The sequence below is a fragment of the Parasteatoda tepidariorum genome, chromosome 5 (genome assembly GCF_043381705.1).
Source record: "Parasteatoda tepidariorum isolate YZ-2023 chromosome 5, CAS_Ptep_4.0, whole genome shotgun sequence".
Classification (NCBI taxonomy): domain Eukaryota; kingdom Metazoa; phylum Arthropoda; class Arachnida; order Araneae; family Theridiidae; genus Parasteatoda; species Parasteatoda tepidariorum.
Genome location: NC_092208.1, coordinates 91,403,523 through 91,428,982, shown reverse-complemented (window position 1 = coordinate 91,428,982; position 25,460 = coordinate 91,403,523). Strand labels below are relative to the sequence as shown.

Below are 25,460 nucleotides of genomic sequence, written 5' to 3'. Positions count from 1 at the left end.
TGTGACGGTATTTGTAATGTTGAGTCGTCAAATGTCAGTTTGTGTTTATTTACAAGTGTCTCCGCTGTTAAATTAGTATGGTTTAATTGCATATTTCTTTCTTATCGAAAAAAACCTTAATAAACTACAAATATTCCATTAGAGATTTTTAATTTTAGTCATTTTAAAATTATTTCAACCATTAATTTAAATGCAGTTTTGGATTCCAGAGTATTTCAATGGTTAGTTTTCATTAAATTTCATATCAGCAAAACTGTAGATGCCATTGATTGAATTCTGTTGGTTTCATCACTTAATCATTACCTGTAAATTGTCATAATTAAGCTCAATTTTTACATACCGCAATTTTTCTGAATTTAAAATACAAATATAGTTTTTTGCATGAAATTGAACTTTTCAAATCAATGTCTAAGCATCAAACAATTACTAATAAGTATAATTTTATGACTAACTACAAACGCTGAGGCACTAAAAGGATTTTACACTTGCAAAATTTAAAAACAGCAGAGGTTTGCCTGAGGTCACTACAAGTTATACTCCCCTTATTTATTTTTAGTTTCTGGTAGACGCTGTTGTAGATCACAATACAGAAATTATCCCTAAAAAAGAATACTTGACCAATTCTAAAAAGCAGTCTGTAACTAACAGAAAAATTGTTAATTGTGAAATTTTTTTTAATATTTATATTCATGTAAATGAACCCTTTGAAATTATACTTCATAGGTTAAAATTTCATAAACATAATAATTTGGGGCTGCCTTTTTACATAACATTTTTATGCATAACACATCTAGATAATTATGAAAACCATATGTCTTTACTAAAAAAATAAGGTAAAAAAGGGGGGCAGTCATTTCTTAAAAAAAGGAATACAGTTTTCAAACAAGAGAAGTATTATTAAGAAATTTATTGTAACTTTTAAAGAATTTTGAACAGATTATAAATTATCATAATTTATGACCACCTAAGTGTAAGGAAAGAATTTATGACTCTACCTTTATTCAAAAAAAAAAAAAAATAATAATAAAAAATACAAGAATAAGTTAAGATAAAAGATAAGTTATTTTATTAATATTAAAGTAAATAATGGTTTTAATAATTTCCCTGAAAATTCTTCTAAATCAAATTACTAAATTTCGGTCACTATATTCAATTAAACAGTTCTTTGCTGACATTCTAATGAATATTAAAATAACATTGCCTTCTTGGAATAGCAAATGGGACTTAGTGCATCTGTCTTGGACTAAATGTTTTGATAAGTGATTGTGCTGAAAAACACAGAGAGTATAAATAATGTTAAATTTATGATTTTCTTTTAGCATTGCTTTTTTTAAAGATAAAGCAGGGGTCTGTCCAGGGTATATTTACTACCTTGTAGCAGTACCTTCACAAATTCAACTTTAGGAAAAACGGTAGTTTCGCAAAATACTTTTTACCCCTTAACAATCGGTTAATTTCCAAGAAAACAGTCATAAAAGTGCCTATTTTTTTTATCCTTGATTAGTGCTGACATCCAGTCTAAAATAAACTAACTATCTACAATTATCTTAAAAGTATCCTGGTACTGCCATCTGGTGTGTAAAATGAGAAATAAAATGCTTTCCGGCCAAATGAAATGAATTAGTGTTATTCTTTTGGCGCATTACAACTGAACACTCCATCCCGGAAATATCACGGGAGCGAGAAATAGAGGGTGAAACTTCACCCCATCATTTTCACGGGAGCGAGAAGGAAGGAGTTAATAAAGCAAGTTCTCATGCAAACCCCATTCTCGTTGCAATCAAGAAAAAATAGGAGCTTTTTTGCCAGCTGTCTTTTACAAAAAGGTAGCATGTGTTTGGTCAGATAGTGCAATGTGGTAATCCTAACCGGTCGCTTGCGCCATATCAAAGCAAGTTTCTTTTTTTTTTCTCTGAGTTTTTTTAAATGAAACAATGAGGTTTCTATCTATAAACTTTACAGGAAATCAAAATTCGAACATTATCGTAAACACTATTGTAAATTTATTCCAACAGACCTTTATGTTTTATGTAACATTTATTTCTATGTGAAACTTTTTTCTCTATGACCTAGTCAAAAATGTTCTACTAATGAAAATAAGTACTGTTAATGCAAGTTTTTATTAAATTCGAGTTGAAATTTAACTATGGACTATGAATTTTATGGATTTTTAAACTTGGATGCAATTTTAAGCCCAGAATTTTACAATAACAAATATTATCTTCTTTATATGGGGGAAAATATACAAAAACTTAAGTCATAAAATATTTTTATTTGTAGTGACATATTTTGAAAAGGTTTTCTTACTTTACTATATTTTTGTGTTGATTTTTTAAATTTTCACAAAATAAGTACCTCTTAAAAAAAAACTAACAGATCTCTGTTTAAAAATTTATTTTACTTGAAATTTGATTTAATCTGAAAAAAATTTTGTCTTTTGATGATTACTTTTTGTATATTATTAGGAGTCTTATAAAAAAAAAAAAGCATTTCTTTTAAAATAGTAAAAGCATTGTTATACGCTTATAGGTATATATTTCTTTATAGATTTATGAATTGTAAAAAGTTATAATATGATATTTTGGAAATATTTCTAAATTTGTACTTGATCAATTGAAATTGCCAAGTGCTCTTACCTTAGCAATAAATTTTATTTTATAATAGACATTGAACAGCCGACAATGTTTGTTCGACCTGACAGTTTACAACTAACAATGGTTACTTATGTGACTTAGTAGTTTTAAACCTAACCTTGAAGACAATGAACTTCTGGGTCAAGCATTAGGACAAGCTAGCTATCATAGCTACGTTAAATGGAGAGAAAAAAGGCAAGAAAACCTCCCACTAGCAGTAAGGAGATTCTAATCCAAGATCCGTCTACCATTGAGAATATTTTACATCAGCACTGTGGTTGGTGCGAGCCAGAGAAAAATTTCTTATCGACCAGCCACCTCTGTGATTCGAACCTAGGTCACCTCATTGGAAATTGAATGCTCTATTCCCTGAACCACCTTGGCTCCCTTGCAATAAATTATAAGAAATATAATGATGGCTAGCAATTTTACTTTTTGAGTTCTGTGATTTTTTTTTTTTTTTTTTTTGTGCGTGTCTTGTGGACAACAGCCTAGTTGTTGCTAAAACTTGATAACCATTTTGCTAAAGATACCACTAATGAAATCTTCTCACTATTTTTGTTATTGGAAGTTTAAAAATTATCCTGGTCCCTAACTGAAAATTTCTGGTGGGGGATTCTATTGATATTAAAATGTGAAGAACAATTTCTTTTCCAGGTGTATAATAGTTTGTTTATAATGAAAGTTTTGATATTTTAAGTTAGAATTGTCAAAAGTTAACTTAAGTTTAAATTATATTTTTAAATGAAGTAATGCCAATAAATATAATAATTATAATTTGTTAGTATCACAACAGTTTTATTTATTTTTAGATGATAGAAGTGCATGCTCGACTGCCACATGGATCAGTTTTTCTTTCAGGTGAGGCTGTTGAATGCCATGTGTCATTTCGAAGTCCATTCACTTACTCACAGAAACAAAGCCAATCAAATAAGTAAGAATCAGAATATTTTTACATGCTCATTATCTTCTTTCATATATTTATAGTTATAGTTGATAATTATTAAACAAAACGCCTAAAACTGCAAATGTAACTAATATTCACAATAAAATAAACACCTCACTCAAATTTTTTAATATTAAATTCCAAATATTTATAAAAAAAAACTTTTAGTGTAAAATAAAAGTTCAATGTCAATTGAAATCCCGTATATCATTTCATTTTTTTCAATTTTACAAACATATAGTTGTAATTGGATAGATTATATTGCTTGATCTTAAATAATATGTATATTTAGACTAGTATTTAGACTAGTTATTAAACTAGTATTTATTATTTTCATAATATAGTTGATTAATGTATAAAAAAATGAATGAATTTATATGAACGAAACTAACTAACTAACTTTTAACAGAAGTATTAAAAAAAGTTTTTGAATTTTTTTTCCTCTGTTACCTCTTTTATTTATTTTCTTTTTAAATTTCTTAATTTAAATATTTATTTTAGTATACTTAATAGTCAATAGATAATCTAGCAGATATTTATTTAATAATTAATCGAGAATATAGCAGTTAGTCTAAATTTGTAGTTTTTAAAACGTAATATAGTTTTTATATTTTGTTCCCTTTTATTAATAAAAAATTGAATACGATTCCCTTTTTTTATATATATATATTCTTTATATTTTGAATATTGATTTAAGTTTGGATTAATAGCCAATTTAAAATCGAGATTATGCAAAGTTCTCCATAGAAAAAAAAAAGGGCAGGGCATTGCCACTCTTTCACTTACCACAGTAAAAATCGATCAAAGTGTGAAATATTTTATAATACCTGAATTTGATCCTCAACAATTTTTAAATTACCCTCTTAAACTATTTTATGTGTATAATTTTAACAATTATCTTTTCTCATTCTTAAAATAACGGAAACGCTTTTTATGTAAATAATTAAGGTATGTTAAAGACAATCTCTGTGCATAAATTTTTTTCAAAAAAAGTATAAAATGAAAAAATTATTAATTGATACACAACTTAGAGCATTTTTCCATAACTTAAACTGAAAATTATGAGAAAACAAACATTTAAAAGCTCATTTTTTTATAGGTATTTATTTAAAAATAATTCTAAAATTTAAAATCATTGAAAAATTTGTTGAAAGTTTTTTCCCCGAGCTAAAAGAGATTACTTATAAAAAATTAACCAGCTGAGAGCAATCCAAACAAAGTAGGTAAATATTTGTAGTAGTAATGAGAATTAAACCTATAAACGTAGATAATTTTACTAGTGTGTAATTATTATTTAAGCAGTGAAATAATTTTTTAAGGAAGGAATATGAATAAAAGGGCCGAGTTTTTAAGGGATGGTGTCTTATTTTTACAAAAAGGGCAAAGAAGGCATGTTTATAGACATCAAAGGCAAACAGCCCTTCTTAAAATGCCTGAGGAGAACACTGATTATAGCAGATAATTTAAAATTTTTATTATTAGTGTAATATAATTTTTATATTTTATTTTATTAATAAAAAAATTGCATTTTCCTGTTTTGAATTTTTGAATATTTATTCAAGTATGTTTAACAGTCAATTGAAAATACAGAATATTGATGACAATTTAAATTTGCTGTTATTAGTTTAATTTTGTTTTTGTATTTTATTTTTTATTATTAATTAAGGTAAATTCAGCAATAGTTTGTTACATAAAATATTTATTATTTTGCCTTCTTGTCGTGAATAGTATAGGCATTTTTGTACAATTTTTTTATTTGTAATTTATTTTTTCCAGTGACATTGAAGAGGTACTTGCCTGGGCAAGTGCACAAATTCATTGCCAATGCACTGTTGATAATACTTTAGTAAAATTTCCGATTACAGCATCGCAAGAAGAATTGGCTACAGCATCACATGATACATCATTTATTCCTTGCAGAGGTAAACTGTTTGAGAAAAACTATTATTTTTTATTATACTTTTAACAGTCATATGAAATGCATTTTTTAAAATCTCTTTTCTAACTGCATCATGCATTTAAATCAATATTAGTTTTCAAATAAATCTACACAGATATATCAAAAAGCTAGGGAAGAAATTCAGCTCTAATAACAGGTCCGAAAAGTCAGTAACTAAAAAATATTACTGGTCTATATGCTACATTTTCATTGGTACATTTAGGTGTCGCTATTAGATTTTTTAAAAAAAAAAATATTTAAGGAAGAACAGTTAAAAAAAGTGTGTTTAATGTGAAAGCTATACAGAGAATGTGAAATGCCACAAATAGGATGAAATATGCTATTTTGTGAAAAATGCAGACCAAGACATGGAACCAAATATTTAAGGAAAGAAATCCTAAACAGCGTACCATTCCTTTACATTGATTGCTGAACCAAGGGACCACTGACAATTATTTTGTAGCAGTCTCAAACTAATATACCACCTGTTAGTTTCGAGTCATATTAAAAAGTATGATGAATTTTTGATTAGCATTCAAAAGTGTACAAAAAAATGCATAAATATTTATTATGTTTAAGAGTTTTATACTGGTTTTAAAATTTACTCCATCATAGTTCTAAATCATTCATGGCCTTTTGAAAGGAATCTTGCTCCATATTCCTTAACCAGAAATGTGCCACCTTTTGTGTTCCTTCTATTGCAGGAAAATGCTTCTTCTTGGGGAGTAAATTTAAAGGATGAAACAAATGATAAATCAAAGGTTCGAAATTAGGACTTTACAGAGAATGACCTATATATGCCTGCTTGAAACTCTACAAATGTTAGCTTTACAGACGATTCTGGTTTTTTTTTTTTTTTTTTTTTTTTTTTTNTTTTTTTTTTTTTTTTTTTTTTTTTTTTTTTTTTTTTTTTTTTTTTTTGTGAGACAAATGCAAATTTACCTAATTTGTTAAATAATATTTGAAAATTTTTCTGCATTTTAAAATTTTGTTGAATAAAAGTCAATTGCCTAAAAAAAATCATAATATCTGGGCCATGAGTGTGTCCATGGCCTCATTAAAATTTTAAAATTATTGCATAGATTTGAAAAACACTGTTAAAAAGGCGTGCATTTTGTATTTTTGAAGTAATGTTTCTTGGCACGGGATTTTATACAAGGTTTTTGACGTGACTATTTTTTACATATCTAAAGTTATCAAAAATTAATAAATGTTAAAAACTAATCAACCGTGGTCAGCATAGAAAAAAATTACCTTTATCTTAGAAAGAACTTGTTGAACTTTTTAGCCACACATTGGTGAGTAAAGGGAATAAATTTTTCCTGTTTCATTATACTATGCAGAAAAAAAGTGTGCTCCTCAATACATATTTTTATGTCATTGAGTTATTTTAAAGGAAAGTTAGCTTAGTAAAAAGAGGCAAATGATCATGAAAATGTTAAAAAAGAAAAGAAATTGAATATGAGCATTGTGTATATTTTTTGTTAATAAAATTGATGGAAATTGTTTTATTTATACTAAATACATGTGTAATATCAGAATATGTCATTTGTCTATTATTTGTGTTAATTAAAAGATGGCGCTGCTATTGGATAACTTTTGGGTGTTTCCTATTTCCTAAAAGGGGTTAGTTTTGTTCCGACCTGCAATGAGCGAGGTTGTCTGGCCTAAGATGGTTAGTTATGTGTTTTTCTGTTTCGCAAATAATTTTATTTTGGAGTATCCATATCAATTGAACCACAGTTACTATAACATGTAAATTAAAATGTATTACTGTTTATTTTAGACGCAATAAATTTTGTTTGATTGAAATGGTTATATACTTTTCTTCTATTTTTCTTCCAAGAAAGAAATGTCATTGAAAATATGATTCTTTTTATAGGTGAAAGTGGCCATGTTGTACTATCTACTAAACCAAAAATTTTATTTTGTGATTTGAAATTACTGCCTGGTGAAAGTAAAACATGTAAGTTTATTTTTTGCTTATTAATGTCTTAAATCTACTTATCTATGTAGATTTGTGATTACTCCATTCTATTTTTATGTTTAATTATTTTTATTTACTAAAAATATGTGTTTCTTTTTTATTGTATTGTTGAATTCCGTCAATAAAATTCTTTCTATTGTCAAAATATGTGAGTTTTTACAAAAAAACTCTGAAAATGTATTTTAAAAATCATTGTTTTTATAATGCATAAATATTTATATCATTGTTGGTTTCATGGTGACAAGCATATACATTACATATTAAACATTATTTGTGCAAATGATTTTATAAGCATTTCATTATTCTAATTAGTTTTTTTTAATAAAATGGAGCTTTTGTAAAATGTTTCGTTTCTAAATTCTAAGCTATTTTTGAGGAGTAATTTGGTAATTGAATAAAATCATTTTACAGCTTTTTTATGCTTATTTAACTTTTAGTCTAAGCAAATACTAATTGATTTATATTTATAGTTATTTACAGGGAAACCATACCAAACAATGCTCCCCCATCCTACAGAGGCCAGTGTGTGAAATATGCATACAAAATCACTGTGGGTACTCAGAGAGTCAATACCGCAATTAAATTGTTGAAAATTCCTATAAGAGTACTCGTGTTATCAGGTTAGAATTTTCGTATTAAATTTATTTTCCCTTAAGAGTTCTGTCTTTATCAGTGTAGAATTTTCAAATTATTAGAAGTTTTTCATTTGTAACATAGGGTTCCTTCAAAGTCAGGTAAAACCTGGAATTGTCAGAGAATTTGAGTATAGAATATATGTAGGAAGAGAAGGCTAGCTTCCATAGATATAATGTGAACTGGTCTCCCAAGGGCTGGTACGGGCCCTGTGTGTAGGAAAAAAAAAGCAACATTAGAAACAGGCTTGCTCCTTTTCTCTCCAACCTTTGCTGGGGTTGGGAAGGAAAAGGAATGTTTTTTCTTTTTAATTATAGTTTGCATGTCGCTGCATTTTTGTACTATTTATTAAAATTCTCTACTATTTAGAGATTACTACATATTTTGTGAATTCATTTATATTCTCCATGTCAATGATATCTGCTTGCATATTTTGAAATTGAATAAAATGGTGGGAGACCCTACCAAAAATTGGTTCAGGTAGCATAGCATTCGACTGTCACTCGATTTCTCATGTGCATGCACTGAATCTTTGTACATATAATAAGTATGTTGCTCTTCCTGTAAGTTGTTTTTCTGGTATAGTATCCCATACGGGGCACTTCCTCACATTAATTAGGCATTCAGAAAGCTAGACTTCTTTTCCTTCCTATATTGTTTAAGTTTGGGAAAATAAAGAAATTTTAGCCAAATCTTCAAAAGTCTTGAAACAAACTTAGAAAATAACTAGTTTCAAAATTCACGTTAATGTTAAGTAGCCAATGAAGTTCAAATCGAATAAGTATGATATCTATTTCTGTTATTTCTTGTAAAAATTTTGCTGCAACATTGTACAATTCTTTCAGTTAATTAAGCAAGGATATTCATATCTCATTTGAGAAAATAACCCTTTGCTTAGTTATTTTTTGTTTCAAGTTTTTCTTAAATTTTATCTATTATATTGTAACTTTTAAATGAGTATATTAACAGTTAAATAATGCTCTTTTTTTCTATCACCAATCAGGCTCTAATTTTTTCATTCAAAACATTGTTTTTACCCTTAATTTATACATTTGTGTATGAAATATACTTGTTAAACTTTCACATAGTGATATTTTATTTTTTGCAATATGTAATATTTGACTAATTTTCTATGTCAAAGTTTATTCCATTTCGAATAAAAAAAAATTACTTTTCCCTTGAAATCTTTCTGTGTATAGCAAAAATATAATATGGAATTTGTTGAGCATTTCCTGAAAAAGTCAGGGAATTTTATTTTGTCCTGGTGATCTTGGTATTTATATGGGTATCCTGGTGAAATTAGGTTGTTAAAAATTCCCATAAGATAAGGTTTTACTAATTGCAGTCTGAGGGCGAAGTGGAACTTTCCAATTATCACTGTGCAGCCAAAGCCTAACTGGAAAACACTTCAATATTAAAAATATTATAACTGCCTTTCTAACAAATAAGATTTAAATTTTTTGACATTTTTATCCCCCCCCCCCACTAATGAAATTTTCCTCTACCAAAACATGTTCAAAAATGTACTTTAAAGATTTTTTTAAAAATTAAAGATGCAAGTAATTTATGTATTGTAAAGATGTAATCAAATTAATTTTTTCCTCAAACAGATTCTTGAAAATCTACTGCAAACAAATTTTACTAAAGAAAACAAGATTTTTAAAACTTTTAATATTTCTGAATTATTGTACTTAGTCTTTTTATTTTAAAGTTTATTAGTATTGGCCTTATTACTCTAAGATAGAAAGTTATTAAGTGGTATAAAAACTGAGTTCATTGTGGCCTCCAAAAGCTAAAATATTATTTCTACTGTTGTCTTTTGAAAAAGCTTGTAAAACCCCTATTCATTGTCTGGTTGAATTTCACTCTTACTATTTTTTTTTTTTATTTCTATTCTGAAATTTTTTTATGAGGGTGTTCTAGGAGGGAGTGTTCTACCTTGGGACTTAGAAAATTTCTCAGAGTCCAAAGGCAACATTTGCATTGTATTTTATTCTAATTAATAATAGATGAAATCATATCAAAGGTTAACATTTAAAGTATTTATTAATGTTTTAATGAAAAAAGAAAAATTTCTACACTTGAGAGTATGTTTTTTAACCTGTCACACTTTTTGAATGCATTTCTATTTTCATTTTTCAAGGACTTCCCGATACACATTGCTTTCTTGAAAGTGAGGAATTACAGGTGGCACCATCTAACCCTTTTCTTCAGAGCCAAAGAAAACAGCCAACTCTTTCCTCAACACTTCAATTACTAGAAGCTGTTACAGCTCGCAGGAGTCCGAGTAAGTAATCCAAGATTTTCAAATTAGTTGGTTCTATGCAGCCTGAGACTATCGGTTCGGAGACATTTAAATTAGCAGATTTCTAATGTTTCACTAATGTAACTCCGTTTTTGGGACACAAATATGTTGGATCCAGAACACTAAATACAAGATAAGATTTTGGAAATCAAATTTAAGGTGACCCCATGAAGGGTACTTCAGTTTTTGGAAACTAAATCTAGACAACTTAGGAATCCAAATTTAAGGGGACCTAATTTCTCGGAACTAAATTTAAGGTGATTGTGTTTTTGGGAATTAAATTTATGATGACCTTTTTTTTTTCTTGAAGGAATACTAAATTGAAGGTGATCTAGTTCTAATCTAAGGTGGTCCAGTTTTTATTGACCAAATTTAAAGCAACTCTGTTTCTTCAGAACTGAAGGTAGAACAACTATGTTTCTGGGAGCTGAATTTATAGCAATGCACATCATCTTCAGAGATATTTAGTATGCATTCCTTCAAAAAAAAATTTGCAATGAACTATTATTCTGACCAATGTGTTTTTTTAAGGATAGAAACAAATTATCATTCATTAATGAAAGAAGAGAATAACCGCAATATTAATTTCTTAATTAACTGCTGAAAACTGCAGGAAAGTTATTAAAGCTGCTTTACAAGCTCTGATTATACATTATATAACTTTCTTTTAATTTTTTTTTGTGTGTGTGTATTATATTTATTAAAAAAAGGCTCAAAGGTCCGCATATATATCTTATATTTCCTATGTATTTTTTAAAACCATATAAAACATCCTATATCACCAGAATTCACTCATTTTTTTCAAAATATTCAAAATTACTGATATTTGAAATAGTGCTAAACAGTTCTTAAGAATTCTTAGTCTAAAGTTGAAAATACAGCTTTTATCCAACGCAAAACTCCTTGGTGTGACGCATATTGAATGTGCGCATTCATACAGTTTAGTTCTCTCAACTTTGCTTGTTCTTATTTTTGGCCGTTCCTGCATTTGTCCATCCACATATTTGTTTTTTGTTTATGTGTCCTTTTCACTTTGTCTATCGTAAGATTGATCGTGAATGTATTTTAACGATGGATGTCAATAGTCAATATGATAGGCGAACACAAAGTTCGTACAATCGATGATGCTGAAAAAATTTTTGAAAATTGAATTTTTAAAGTTTGGTTGGTTAAATAAAACAGTCAAAGTGACTAAAACTGTCTATCTATCTATGTAATAGTATGTCTATGTAATAGTAACTATCTATCAGAAGATATTGAGGTGAAAGTTAGCAACTGTTTTAATTTAAAATCATTGATTGGAAATTAATTTAAAATGACGATTATTAAGCTTTATATTGGATATTGCTTAATTTTATTTTATATAGTAGTGGTCAAAGATGTTAAAAATAAGATTTAAGAAAAATTAACATTTCACTGTCTAAATAATTCTGCCACTTTTAATGTAAAATAAAAATCTCACAGCAGAGTTAAAAGTTATCGGGCCACAAAGAGTTGAACACTGCTAAAAAAAAGTTTTCGTGAAAAATCTGAAGACTGCAAACCTTGAAGCAGAATAACTTTAAGAAACTAATGCTCACATTGTTCATCACTATGTGAATGACCCTGGAACAGTCTAAGTGACCTTCTATTATAAATCACTGTCACTGTACTTATTATCCCCTCCCTGAAGGCGACACTCCCTAAGTGCGAGACTTACCACTGATTTTGCCAATTCGGATTTTTTCTCTGGGTATGGCGTCCTCTTAAGTGGCATCACACACAAATTTGGATTTATGAAAATTTGCTTAGGAAATTTTTCTGCCTGGAATGCAGGCTAGAATAAAATACCAGTCTTCCTTTAAATTATGATATTATGTTTTCCAAAGAAATGTGTATTAATGCTTATGAGAAAAATTGCAGTAGTATAATTTAATATAATATTAATTTAAGTTTTTGCATTTTGTTTAGGCTATTACAACATAACTAATCAAAATGGGAAAGTGGTGCGATTTTGTTTGCTGAAATCTTCATATAGACAGGGTGAAGATATAATTGGTGTTTTTGACTTTTCTCAGGGGAGTGTTAAGTGTGTACAAGTAAGTAATAAAATGATAGATATTTCTCTTTCTTTATGTTGTATGTATAGCTTCCAACTCTACTGGATTTTGCCAGTTACTCCTTGTCAGCTGCTTTAATAAAAATTCTCTTGGGTTTTTTGTACATTTTAGAAAATTCCCTAAAATTGAATAACTTTTCTGAAAAAATCCCTATTGAAAAATCTATATTTCTGCTAGAATTTTACTTGCTTGAATATTTAAATACGTCATCCTAATACATAATAAAGTGAGTCTCATTTATAGAAATCTGTTTCAAACTTTTTTATTCTAAACTATTCAGTTTATTTTTCACCAGAACTCCCTTTTTAAATTAATTAATAGATCTTTAAACTATGTATGAATAAAATGCGTATTACGATTCAAAATTTTGAGTAAAAATAATACATAAAATTTCGAATTCATTTAATGTCAATCATAACTGCAAAACATTGCAGTTTTTCTATTTTGACGACTATAAAAACTCCTAAAATTCCCTATGTGTAAAATATTAGTACATTATGCAATAAATATCTTGAAATTTATATTATTTAGTAAAATCTACTGGATTTTTTCCTATTGATGTTTGCAGCTATGGTTGCATGTGTTTATTTAATGATATTTTCTGTAATGTTAGTTTTCAGTGACACTTGTAAGTGAAGAAGAATTGCAAGATAATTGCAAAGGAAAGCAGAACATCACTACTGTAGCCTACAACAAGCATCATGAATTTTCTTTGCACTTAAATTTAACTCAAGTGATCCTGCCCATACCTTTGACCGTCACTCCAGCCTTTAGCACTGACATTGGTATGTTAGTTATCTTATTTGTTGATTGAGAATGTTTCTTTCAGACAACTATTTTTATGAAAATTACACTATCTAAAATAATTATGTGTATAAATTTTCCCTATATTCCAAAAAAATGTTATTTCTTAGTTGAGTATAGGATTTTTCATGCAAATAACACATTATTTTGGAGCTGAGTTGTGAAAATAAATATGATAAATAAAACAAAATGCTATAATAAAAATTATTAATTTGAACGTTTAATTCCAAATAAACAGTCTGTACTTTTTCATAATTCAATCTAGCTAAGCGAGGATTCTTTAAATTATTCACAATATTAATAGCCATACACTTTTATTATCTCGTAATTTGACTTCATTGACATGCTTGCATAACCTTTCATTGGTTGGTTCCATTTAAAAAGTGTTTAAAAAAAATGAATAGTACAGAGCACCTTCTGTCCTTCAAAATTATTAAAATTTAAAAAGTAATATGTATGATATCTGAAATATTATTATTAAATATTGAATTATTTTAGCTTCTTTACAAAATTAAATTGTTTCAAGTGCATATCAGTTAATCTTGATTGATATTTTGATTTTATTACACTGAAAAAGTTTGTTTACTAACATATGTTGATCTGAACTCTATAACAATTATCTGACTGCCAAATTATGTAAATTTGGAAAATTGCGTGTTACAAATTTTAAAAATATAAGTAATTTTGATCACTTAGATTTTAAATCTTGTATGGTGCCTTTTAAATTGTAAAAATATGTTTTAGCTCTCATTACCAAACTTTAAAATCACAAGGAGTTTCCATAAAAAAAAGACTCAGCTGAAAATGTGAGGTTTTTTATTTATATTTATTTTTATATTTAAAAAATGATTAACATTCATCAGTCTGAAATATTAAACATTGTAAAAGCTTTATGCATAAATAGCTTTTAGGGAGGAGTTTTGTAATGTTTTCTGTTTTTAAGTTTCTGTAATTTCGAAAATATTTCCCTAAAGAAAATTTTTATGAATCTGAAATTTCAATTAAAGTTTTTCTAGACTGTAGAGCAAGGATACTTGACTCATGGCTCGAAGGCCAAGATTGTCCCCCAGAGTATAACTTTGCTCCTGAACAATTTTGAAATATCATTAAAATATGTATTTAAAAAGAAAAAAAGGATTAAACAAAAACAAATATAAGCTGAAAAAAAGTTTTTTTACTTATGGGAAAAAATGCCTTAGATTTACAAAAAAAAAAAAAATGTTTTATTATGTTTTAAGACAAGCCTGAACTTGATTGCAAGCATTTTGTTTTCTAAGCTTTATTCATGCTTACAAGTTCAATACTTGCAAGAAAATGTAATTGTTTACAAATTTTAAGCGTTAGTGTGTACGTAATTGTACCTACAGTTTTATCATACTCATGTTGGCCCCCAAATTCTTTTTTTTAATTTATGGCTGCCCGCTTTCAAGAAAAGTTAGTGCATTGCTGCTTTGGGTAAAAAAGTGGAAAAAATATTGTAAACAAAATGCCCAATCGTTTTTGTTATAAGTTGATTTTTTAAAAATTAACTTTCAAAGTCATGCTTTTAACGAGTACATATGAGTACTAATTAATCTATGCAAGACAACTGCAATGTGTAACAACTCTATTATAAAGAAACGATTAATCACTTACAGCGAGATGTGTGGAGGTGTCAGAACTTTTCCTTTGTCCTTGTTCAAGCATCTTTTCATGAGAATTGAGCACATGAACTATCATTCCTGTCTGAATTTAATACTTAACTCTCTTCCATTATTTATTAATACTTTTTGTGCTATATTAAATTTATAGAATTAGCTTTAATCTATTCTGCCTTAGTCTTTTACTGTTTACAGGGATGAGATTCTTCCGCGGATTCACGGATTTTCGCTTTTTCAGATTTTTCTATTTTTCCCGCTAATTTCCTAGAAATTATTTTTGTGCACAAGTTAAAATATTTTATGAGGAATTTAATTTTCCGTGGAGCGAAATTATTGAAGTCCTCATTCTTCCCTCTGAACTTCTTCTAAAAATCATTTCCTTGGGATAAAACTGGTTGACCTTTATACAGGGATCAGATTTTTCCGCTTTTTAACGGATTCCCGCTTGTTTCGCTTTTGTCTCTCGAATTTCAGCCTTTTAATCAAAAACTCCTATTCTCTAAAAGTTTCGTTATTTGTTTTTTTTTTTTTTTTTTTTTTTCTTTTTTTTTTCTTGNGTTGAAATAAAATCATTATATTTATTTACGATTTTCAAAGATAAACAGAAAATTCAAACTACATCCTAGCTGCTAACCCTTCCTCACTTTTACTTATTTTAGCTATTTTCACCGTTTTCACGCACAGAAAATAAGATTTTTATCCGTCTGACGCATAGCTCGTATTTTCGTAACTCTGACGTCGCTGCTTCCTGTTTTCTGGCGTGAAAGCAAACAAAAAAATAAATAAATAGAAAATGGAGGTGGATTTGTGGTGAAAATATTTATTTGCTCATTCAATTAATCTTATAATTTTTTTTTTATCATGTCTAAACAAAAACAATACAAACAAAGCCTTTTAGAAATCCCAAGTCAAGATCAATCATCGATTTTCGTATTTACCTGATTTAAAAGTTGCGCATTGCGATTCTTATTTACACTATTTAATACATTAGGATTCTTATTTACGAGACTTAAAAATCGAGTTTCGCGTTTTGTATTTATGCATTTTCAAAATCGCGATTTTATTATCAAACATCGATTTTCGTATTAACCTGATTTAAAAGTTTAACGTTGCGATTCTTATTCAGGCAATTTAAAGATCATACATTCCGATTCTTATTTACGAGATTTAAAAATCCAATATCACGATTTGTATTTACCCGCTTTTAAAACCCTATGTAGCAATTCTTATTCTCACCAGTTTAAAATCCAATGTCGTGATTCGTTTTTGCAGTTGAAGTATCTCGCGATTTAAAAATTATGCATCGTAATTTGTATTTACGTGATCTGAAAATTACGCATCATGATTTGTATTTTCGCATTTTTTAAATTCGATGTAGAGTTTTATGTTCACGTGATTTAAAAGCCTCATATCGGGATTTATAATCACATGGTATTCAAGTTTAAAAACTTTTTTGTTAAATTTTTGTCTCTCTCTCTCCCTCTCTCTCTCNGTTGAACACTGCTAAAAAAAAGTTTTCGTGAAAAATCTGAAGACTGCAAACCTTGAAGCAGAATAACTTTAAGAAACTAATGCTCACATTGTTCATCACTATGTGAATGACCCTGGAACAGTCTAAGTGACCTTCTATTATAAATCACTGTCACTGTACTTATTATCCCCTCCCTGAAGGCGACACTCCCTAAGTGCGAGACTTACCACTGATTTTGCCAATTCGGATTTTTTCTCTGGGTATGGCGTCCTCTTAAGTGGCATCACACACAAATTTGGATTTATGAAAATTTGCTTAGGAAATTTTTCTGCCTGGAATGCAGGCTAGAATAAAATACCAGTCTTCCTTTAAATTATGATATTATGTTTTCCAAAGAAATGTGTATTAATGCTTATGAGAAAAATTGCAGTAGTATAATTTAATATAATATTAATTTAAGTTTTTGCATTTTGTTTAGGCTATTACAACATAACTAATCAAAATGGGAAAGTGGTGCGATTTTGTTTGCTGAAATCTTCATATAGACAGGGTGAAGATATAATTGGTGTTTTTGACTTTTCTCAGGGGAGTGTTAAGTGTGTACAAGTAAGTAATAAAATGATAGATATTTCTCTTTCTTTATGTTGTATGTATAGCTTCCAACTCTACTGGATTTTGCCAGTTACTCCTTGTCAGCTGCTTTAATAAAAATTCTCTTGGGTTTTTTGTACATTTTAGAAAATTCCCTAAAATTGAATAACTTTTCTGAAAAAATCCCTATTGAAAAATCTATATTTCTGCTAGAATTTTACTTGCTTGAATATTTAAATATGTCATCCTAATACATAATAAAGTGAGTCTCATTTATAGAAATCTGTTTCAAACTTTTTTATTCTAAACTATTCAGTTTATTTTTCACCAGAACTCCCTTTTTAAATTAATTAATAGATCTTTAAACTATGTATGAATAAAATGCGTATTACGATTCAAAATTTTGAGTAAAAATAATACATAAAATTTCGAATTCATTTAATGTCAGTCATAACTGCAAAACATTGCAGTTTTTCTATTTTGACGACTATAAAAACTCCTAAAATTCCCTATGTGTAAAATATTAGTACATTATGCAATAAATATCTTGAAATTTATATTATTTGGTAAAATCTACTGGATTTTTTCCTATTGATGTTTGCAGCTATGGTTGCATGTGTTTATTTAATAATATTTTCTGTAATGTTAGTTTTCAGTGACTCTTGTAAGTGAAGAAGAATTGCAAGATAATTGCAAAGGAAAGCAGAACATCACTACTGTAGCCTACAACAAGCATCATGAATTTTCTTTGCACTTAAATTTAACTCAAGTGATCCTGCCCATACCTTTGACCGTCACTCCAGCCTTTAGCACTGACATTGGTATGTTAGTTATCTTATTTGTTGATTGAGAATGTTTGTTTCAGACAACTATTTTTATGAAAATTACACTATCTAAAATAATTATTAGTATAAATTTTCCCTATATTCCAAAAAAAATTTATTTCTTAGTTGATTATAAGATTTTTCATGCAAATAACGCATTATTTTGGAGCTGAGTTGTGAAAATAAATACGATAAATGAATAAAACAAAATACAAGCATAATCAAAATTATTATGTTTGCTCAATGTAGATCTTGTTATTGCAATTTATGTTATGTCGGGGATAACTATTTTTATGAGAATTACACTATCTAAAATAGTTATGTATATCAATTTTCCCTATATTCCAAAAAAATTTTATTTCTTAGTTGATTATAGGATTTTTCATGCAAATAACGCATTATTTTGGAGCTGAGTTGTGAAAATAAATACGATAAATAAAACAAAATGCAATTATAATAAAAATTATTAATTTGAATGTTTAATTCCAAATAAATAGTCTGTACTTTTTCATAATTCAATCAAGCTAAGCGAGTATTCTTTAAATAATTCACAATATTAATAGCCATGCACTGTTATTATCTGATAATTTGACTTCATTGACATAACCTTTCATTGGTTGGTTCAATTTAAAAAGTGTTTAAAAAAATGAATAGTAACAGAGCACCTTCTATCCTTCAAAATTATTAAAATTTAAAAAGTAATATGATATCTGAAATATTATGATTAAATATTGAATTGTTTTAGCTTCTTAACAAAATTAAATTGTTTCAAGTGCATATTAGTTAATCTTGATTGGTATTTTATTTTATTACACTGAAAAAGTTTGTTTACTAACATAGGTTAATCTGAACTCTATAACAATTATCTGACTGCCAAATTATGTAAATTTGAAAAATTGTATGTTACAAATTTCAAAATTATAAGTAATTTTGATCACTTAGATTTTAAATCTTGTATGGTGCCTTTTAAATCGTAAAAAAATATTTTAGCTCTCATTACCAAACTTTAAAATCACAAGAAAGACAGTTGAAAATGTGGCTTTTTTTATTTATATTTATTTTTATACGTAAAAAAATTATTAACATACATGAGTCTAAAATATTAAACATTGTAAAAGTTTTATGCATAAATCGCTTTTAGGGAAGAGTTTTGTAACATTTTCTGTTTCTAAGTGTCAGCAATTTCGAAAATATTTCCCTAAAGATAATTTTTATAAATCTAAAATTTCAATTAAAGTTTTTCTAGACTGTAGAGCTGTGTTTCTCAATGGGGGCGTTGAGAGTATGGTGAGGGGCGGTGAACTTGTTTTGGGCGGTAGGGGGGCGTTGGCTATGTTTTGGGTGGTAGGGGGGCGATAGCATGTTTTGTCATTCAAATTTAATTTTAAAACTTATAAATAAAATTATTAAATTAAATTTATTTAATAAATAAAATTAATCTAAAATTAATATTAAAGAAAAAAGATTAAATTAATATAATAAATTAAGATTATCCGATACACCTTTTGTACCACCAATAAAACGAACTTATACACCTATTCTCCGATCCGAACCAACACAGCGCAGCGCTTGAGTCAGTAGTTTTTTGCCTCTGATTCATTCAAACTATTTCGCGAATGGCTCTGACTCATTAAAGCCATTTGGCGGAAATTGAAGTGCATGAGCTTTCGGTATGAATGTTTGAATTGACTCGCGTTTCTTATGATTTACGTCACCTTCCTTTCAGTTTTTTCTCCAGCTCCGGTTCGATCTCATTGTTTATTTGGCCAGATATATGCAAGGATTAGTTCTTTACCATAAATTATTTATTAATTTGGAGAAAAAGTTGATTTTCCTTCATCGTTTGTATTTTGCTGCCACCAACAATGTCGGTTAACAAAAAGAAGTGTCATCAATACCATGCCACGTACTCGAAGTTTGGATTTGTTCAATTGCTGTTGAACTCTCAACAGCCCATGTGTTTACTTTTTAACGAAGTTTTATCTAATGAGACAAAGAAATCTTTCCGTTAGCAGGAGCATTTGCAAAAAACTCATCCTAACAAACAAAATAAAGATTTGTAGTTTTTCACGAACATCAAAAACAAGTTTCTGAAGGCACCATCTGTCTCAGGATTGCTAGCAACCTCATCACGAAAATGTGATGATGGTTTAAGAGCTTCTTATAATTAGGGCCCTATAAGTTATGCGAATATGCGGAAACCCGCATGATTCAGAATTATCCGCATAATTTACAATTTTCCGCGTAATCGCAGCATATCTGTATAATTTTTATTTTTCAGCAAAATGTATTCGTTTACCAGATAAATTTCTCCTTAAGGGTTTTTTTTTCAATTGAAATATATCTTCTTTTTCAATTCCAAGAATCTTTTTGGTCAGGTGGTCAGATCTTTCCAAGAATCTGACAGAGGTGGACAAATTCACAGGAAACTTTAAGAAATTGTTCAAGCATTGTCCTGCAAGAAAGCGCCGCTATTTAAAGTTTTTAACAGATGACAATAAGAAAGCTAAACTTTGTCCAGCACCAATAAAGACACGGTGGAATTCCTGGTTTAAATCAGTGCAATATCATGCTGAATATTGTAATGTTTACATAGAATTTTTTAGCAGTGAAATAAACCTTACTCCTGACACTGCTTGTCTCAATCAGTGCAAAGTTTTGGTGGAAAGCAAGTACGTTTGCAAAGACTTTCAGTTCATTGCAGAACACGCTCAGATATTAATGGATACTCTTCTCTTTTTCGAAACATGTGGTGTATCTATTCACAAAGCTTACAATAAGATTTTTGATCTGCGGTCTAAACTTCGATGTAATTCTCAGGCATCATACTCACGAAAAGATTCACGCAACGTATTTCTTCAAGAAGTGTTTCACAAAACAATTGCAAAGTTGAATACTTACTACTCTCCAGAACTAGACGTATTCAAAAAACGCGGGCCCAAGTTTAGTCAACCTGCATTAAACTTCATGAAAGCTGCTCGAGTTTTCGATCCAGAACAAATAGTCAACCTCAATATTGAAGACGACGATGTATTCAAGAATATTCCAGGAATGAGTGGTCAAGATATAAAACTCAAGTATGCTGCTTACAAAGAATATGTAAAAGAATGTTCAAACCAGGACTTAATTAGATTCTGAAATTCAGAGGTAGTCTCAGAGAGATTTCCAGAACTTACAAAAAAAGCACGACAAGTGCTCTCAGTGCTTAACAATTCAGTAGATTGTGAAAGAGCTGTATCCTGCTACGGTCAAATTTTCACAAAACAAAGACAGAGTTTGAAAGAAAGAGCAGCTTCTGGACTAACTTCTCTCCATTTTAATAAACTTTAATAATTGTTCTGATGTAGAAAATGGATGTACAATACGTAAGAAGGTAATTTAGTTGAAATCTTTGCTGTATTCATTGAAAAATTTTTTTATTAAAGCAGGAAAGTTGAACTTTTTTAAGAGATTTTTTTTTCAGTTTCAATCGTTTTCTGGGTCATTCGCAACCTGCATGCAAAATTTTTAAAAGACACCGCATCCTTGCCGCATAATTTTTAAAAATCGCCGCATCCAAGCCGCATAATTTTTTAAAAATTTCGGCATAATTTATAGGGCCCTACTTATAATATATCAAAGTATATTGTTATTCTGGGAAAGCTAATACCATCGGCGCAGAGTTGATACTGCCGGTTGTCAAGGAAGTTTCAGAAGCAGTTTTAGACCATCTAGCCACATCCAATGCAATAAAAAATATCCCATTAATCAACGATACAGTGCGGGGACGAAATGGTGAGATGGCTGAAGACGTTGAAGTTTCTTTATGCAAACTTTAGATATCCAACGAATTTTCTCTTCAAATTGATGAATCAACCTTGCCATGCAATGTAGGCTTTACTGTAGGCGTAGGTCCGATTTGTAAAGGTAGGAAAAAGTATTCAAGAGATGCTTTTTGCAAGAGGCTTGATTGCAGATACCCAAGGTAAATTTATTTTTAATACTGTCCAAGATTATTTTACAGAGAAAGACAAAAATATTATGTAGATTGCCACTGTTGGAGCTCCTGCAATGGTGGGTCGACATCATGGGTTTATTGCAATATGTCATATTAGCTGTGAACAAAATTCACAGTTATGCTCTCATCGATTGATTATTCAGACAGCTGTGCGTGATGAAGAATTCAATCGCTTGCTACTACACACTGAGATTCGCTGACTTTCCAAAGGCGCCAGTCTCAATAGGTTTTGGAATCTCTTCTACTCTGTGCTTGAGTTCCTTTAAAACCGAGATGTAGCTCTGAGAGACAGATTGCTAGAATTTAAGAAAGACTTTGGCTGATTTATTTGTGAAATTCAATGACATTAATTTACAACGAGATTCACTTCTGCCATCCTGAAAAAACTCATTTTGTGGAAGAAGAAATTTGGTTGGAATGAGTTCGGCCAAGCTGGTGAAATTCGCTCTGATGATGCACAAAAATACTATCAACACCTTTGACTCTTTGCACGCGGACTTTTCTGACCGTTTTGAAGATGTTTTGTTCCCTGTGGGTTATGAACCCTTTTGTGAATATTGAAACAGCAGAGGTTCAGATTTATGAGGAATTGATCGAACTTTCAACTAATGAAACTTTGAAGGGATGATCGTCGCACGGAATTTTGGATTCAAGGTAACATCAGTCGACTCTACCCTAGACATCGAACTATCGTTTAAAAATTTTTTAAGTGCCTTCCCTTCCTCCTACCTTGTCGAACGTAGATTCAGTGCTGTTACGGATCGTATCGCAAAAAAAAAGAAGATAATTCAACTCGAAATTGCGCAACGAGGTGACTTGCGTCTTCACCTCACTAAGAGTATTGAATCGAACGTTAAGAAACTAATGTTTCGTTGATACTACTTTTTAGCGTTAAAAATTGTTTTGGATGTTTTTTTAATTATCTAATTAAGAATAAATTATTCGTTTTAGGCATAGGTTTTTTTGTTGTATTTTTTCATTACCGTATTTATTTTAATTATAACAAATAGACTGCGATTACAAGAGGAAAGTATCGAGTTAATGTACACATTATTTTTTTAAAAAACCAAACAGATTTAACTCATAATAAATTGCTTAATGTTGTCTCTTAAAATTCAGAACACTTCGCTCCTTCACCATGCTCTAAATAACTGGGTTTTCACAAAGGGGGCGTTGAAGTGTTTTTTGCTCCTTAAGGGGGCGACAAAGCTAAAAAGGTTGAGAATCTATGCTGTAGAGCAAGGATACTTAACTCATGGCCCGAAGGCCGAGATTGTCCCCCAGTGTATAACTTTTCTCCTGAACAATTTTAAAATATGCATTTTAATAAAAAAGGATTAAACAAAAAAAAAAATATGAGCTGAAAAAAAGTTTTTTTTTATTTTTAAGCCTTGGGAGAAAATGTATTAGATAATCAAAAAAAAAAAAAAAAAAAAACAGGTTTTATTATGTTTTAAGACAAGCCTGAACTTTATTGGAAGCATTTTGTTTCCTAAGTTTTATTTATGTTTACAAGTTCAATATTTGCAAGAAAATATAATTTCTTACAAATTTTTAGCGTTAGTGTGTGCGTAATTGTACCTACAGTTTTATCGTACTCACGTTGGCCCCCAAACTCTTTTTTAAATTTTTGGCTGCCTACTTTCAAAAAAAAGTTAGTGCATTTCTGCTTAGGGCAAAAAAGTGGAAAATATTGTAAACAAAATGCCCAATCGTTTTTGTTAAAAGTTGATTTTTTAAAAGTTAACCTTCGAAGTCATGTTTATAATGAGTACATATGAGTACTAATTAATATATGCAAGACAACTGCAATGTGTAACAAGTCTATTATAAAGAAACGATGAACCACTTACAGCAAGATGTGGTGGTGTCAGAACTTTTCCCTTGTCCAAATATCTTTTCATGAGACTTGAGCACATGAACTGTCATTTCGGTCTGAATTTAATACTTAACTCTCTTCCATTATTTGTTAATACTTTTTGTGCTATATTAAATTTGTAAAATTAACTTTAATCTATTCTGCCTTAGTCTTTTACTGTTTATTACAACCAGTCTTTTACTGTTTATTAAAACCATAAATAAACAGTAAAAGACTTTATTTTGTAAAAAAGATGGTAAAAGACTTACGCACCAGATATTTGCCCGGTCGCTGAGGGAGGTTTTAATGGTTTCTCGTAAAGGTTTTCTTCAACACAAAGTCTATGAGAAAAATTCTGTGCCTTTCAAATGTTGTCGTAAATAGAGGTGGTCTTTACTGGAGGTTTCAATGTTCTAAATTTTTGATGCTCAAGTATCCAGAATTTACCGATTCCGTCACATTTCGGATAGTCAAAATTTACCACTTAACTTTACCACTTTAAATGTACATTTAAATATTTGTATTCAAACAAAACGTGGATCAAATTTCTTCTTAATTTTTATTTTTATCCATAAACGTGTCGCATAAATAACATATTTTTAAATAATTTTTTTAAGGAAAATATTTTTCTACCTATTGAAGGTCAAACATTGTTTATAATTTTCTATTATATTGTTCGTTTTCTAGTGTCGCTTAAATGGAAGCTCCATTTTGAGTTTGTCACAACTAATGTGACATTCTCCATGCCTGAACCGGAAAATTCTTTCGACTCGTCGACGTGGCAAGGTCCGGCCAGCATGGACGTCCAAACTATGGTCTGGGATCTTCCTATTGATGTTTACCCAACTCATCCACTACAAGTTGCACATGGTTTGCCCTCAAAATTAGATCACATGATAACAATATGAAGCTGAAAAATATTTTGTTCATATAAATATTTTTGTATTTAATTATAAGGAAATAATCAAATAGTTGTAATATTTACATGTAAATAGTGTATTTTGTACAAAATAAACATTTTATGGTATTTCATTAACATTTATTTTTATATCACTCTAATTATTTTCGTTTATTATTATTGTTCAAAATAGTTAACGCCAAGGAAAGAAATACACCATTAGTCTGTTTGATAGTGCAAAAAATAGAAGCATTAAAAAAATTGTGCCAACCGATTTAGATACCTTTTAGTATTTTTTATGTTTTAGTCAAGATTTTCCATAATCAGCCTAAGAATTTAACTTGTTGTTTAAACATGTATTTTTTCTGCTGCTGCCCTACAGCTTGCCACATACTAGGCCAGTTTCTCCAAGTCTTCCCCATCTGATGCAATACTTCTTAACCTTTTTTATTCCTATAAGCTATGTGTATGCATAGTTTTTTAAGAACACAAGTGCAACTCAGTAATTTATGAAAAATATGTTTCATTTATTTAAGCAATTGCATTATTTTTTTTTAAATGTGTGTTTACTAAACCATAAATTAGATGAATTTTGCAGGGGTTAAATAATATAATTGCTGCAGTGAACCGCGCCTAAAAGAATTTGGTTCCAGCCAATACCATTCAATTAAGCAGGTTACTCAATTAAAAGGGGAGTGCATTCTTCAATTTAAAATGCTTAATTTTTACTAAATTTTACTTTTTAATTGTATCTAGAATAGTGTTTTGTTTTATAAATAAACTCAATTTTATGATGAATAAACAATTATAATTTAATTTGTCTGTGTTAGTAATA

The 25,460-nt window shown here is 29.2% G+C and overlaps 1 protein-coding gene across 1 annotated transcript; it reads left to right on the top strand.

Moving 5' to 3' along the window:
• The first annotated feature begins 6 nt into the window (after positions 1-6).
• LOC107454245 (RAB6A-GEF complex partner protein 2) lies at positions 7-24,763 on the top strand. The gene is made up of 9 exons (XM_043044735.2): positions 7-221; positions 3,446-3,567; positions 5,356-5,501; positions 7,401-7,484; positions 7,976-8,125; positions 10,282-10,425; positions 12,394-12,521; positions 13,156-13,327; positions 24,415-24,763. The coding sequence occupies exons 1-9, from the start codon at positions 219-221 to the stop codon at positions 24,633-24,635; spliced, it is 1,170 nt and encodes a 389-aa protein (XP_042900669.1). The 5' UTR covers positions 7-218; the 3' UTR covers positions 24,636-24,763.
• Positions 24,764-25,460: the final 697 nt, after the last annotated feature.

Excerpts from the sequence above, each read along its gene's own strand:
- LOC107454245 (XM_043044735.2), top strand. Across the intron at positions 5,502-7,400 it reads ATCATTTATTCCTTGCAGAG|GTGAAAGTGGCCATGTTGTA; the intron begins GTAAACTGTTTG and ends TTCTTTTTATAG. Across the intron at positions 7,485-7,975 it reads GCCTGGTGAAAGTAAAACAT|TTATTTACAGGGAAACCATA; the intron begins GTAAGTTTATTT and ends TTATATTTATAG.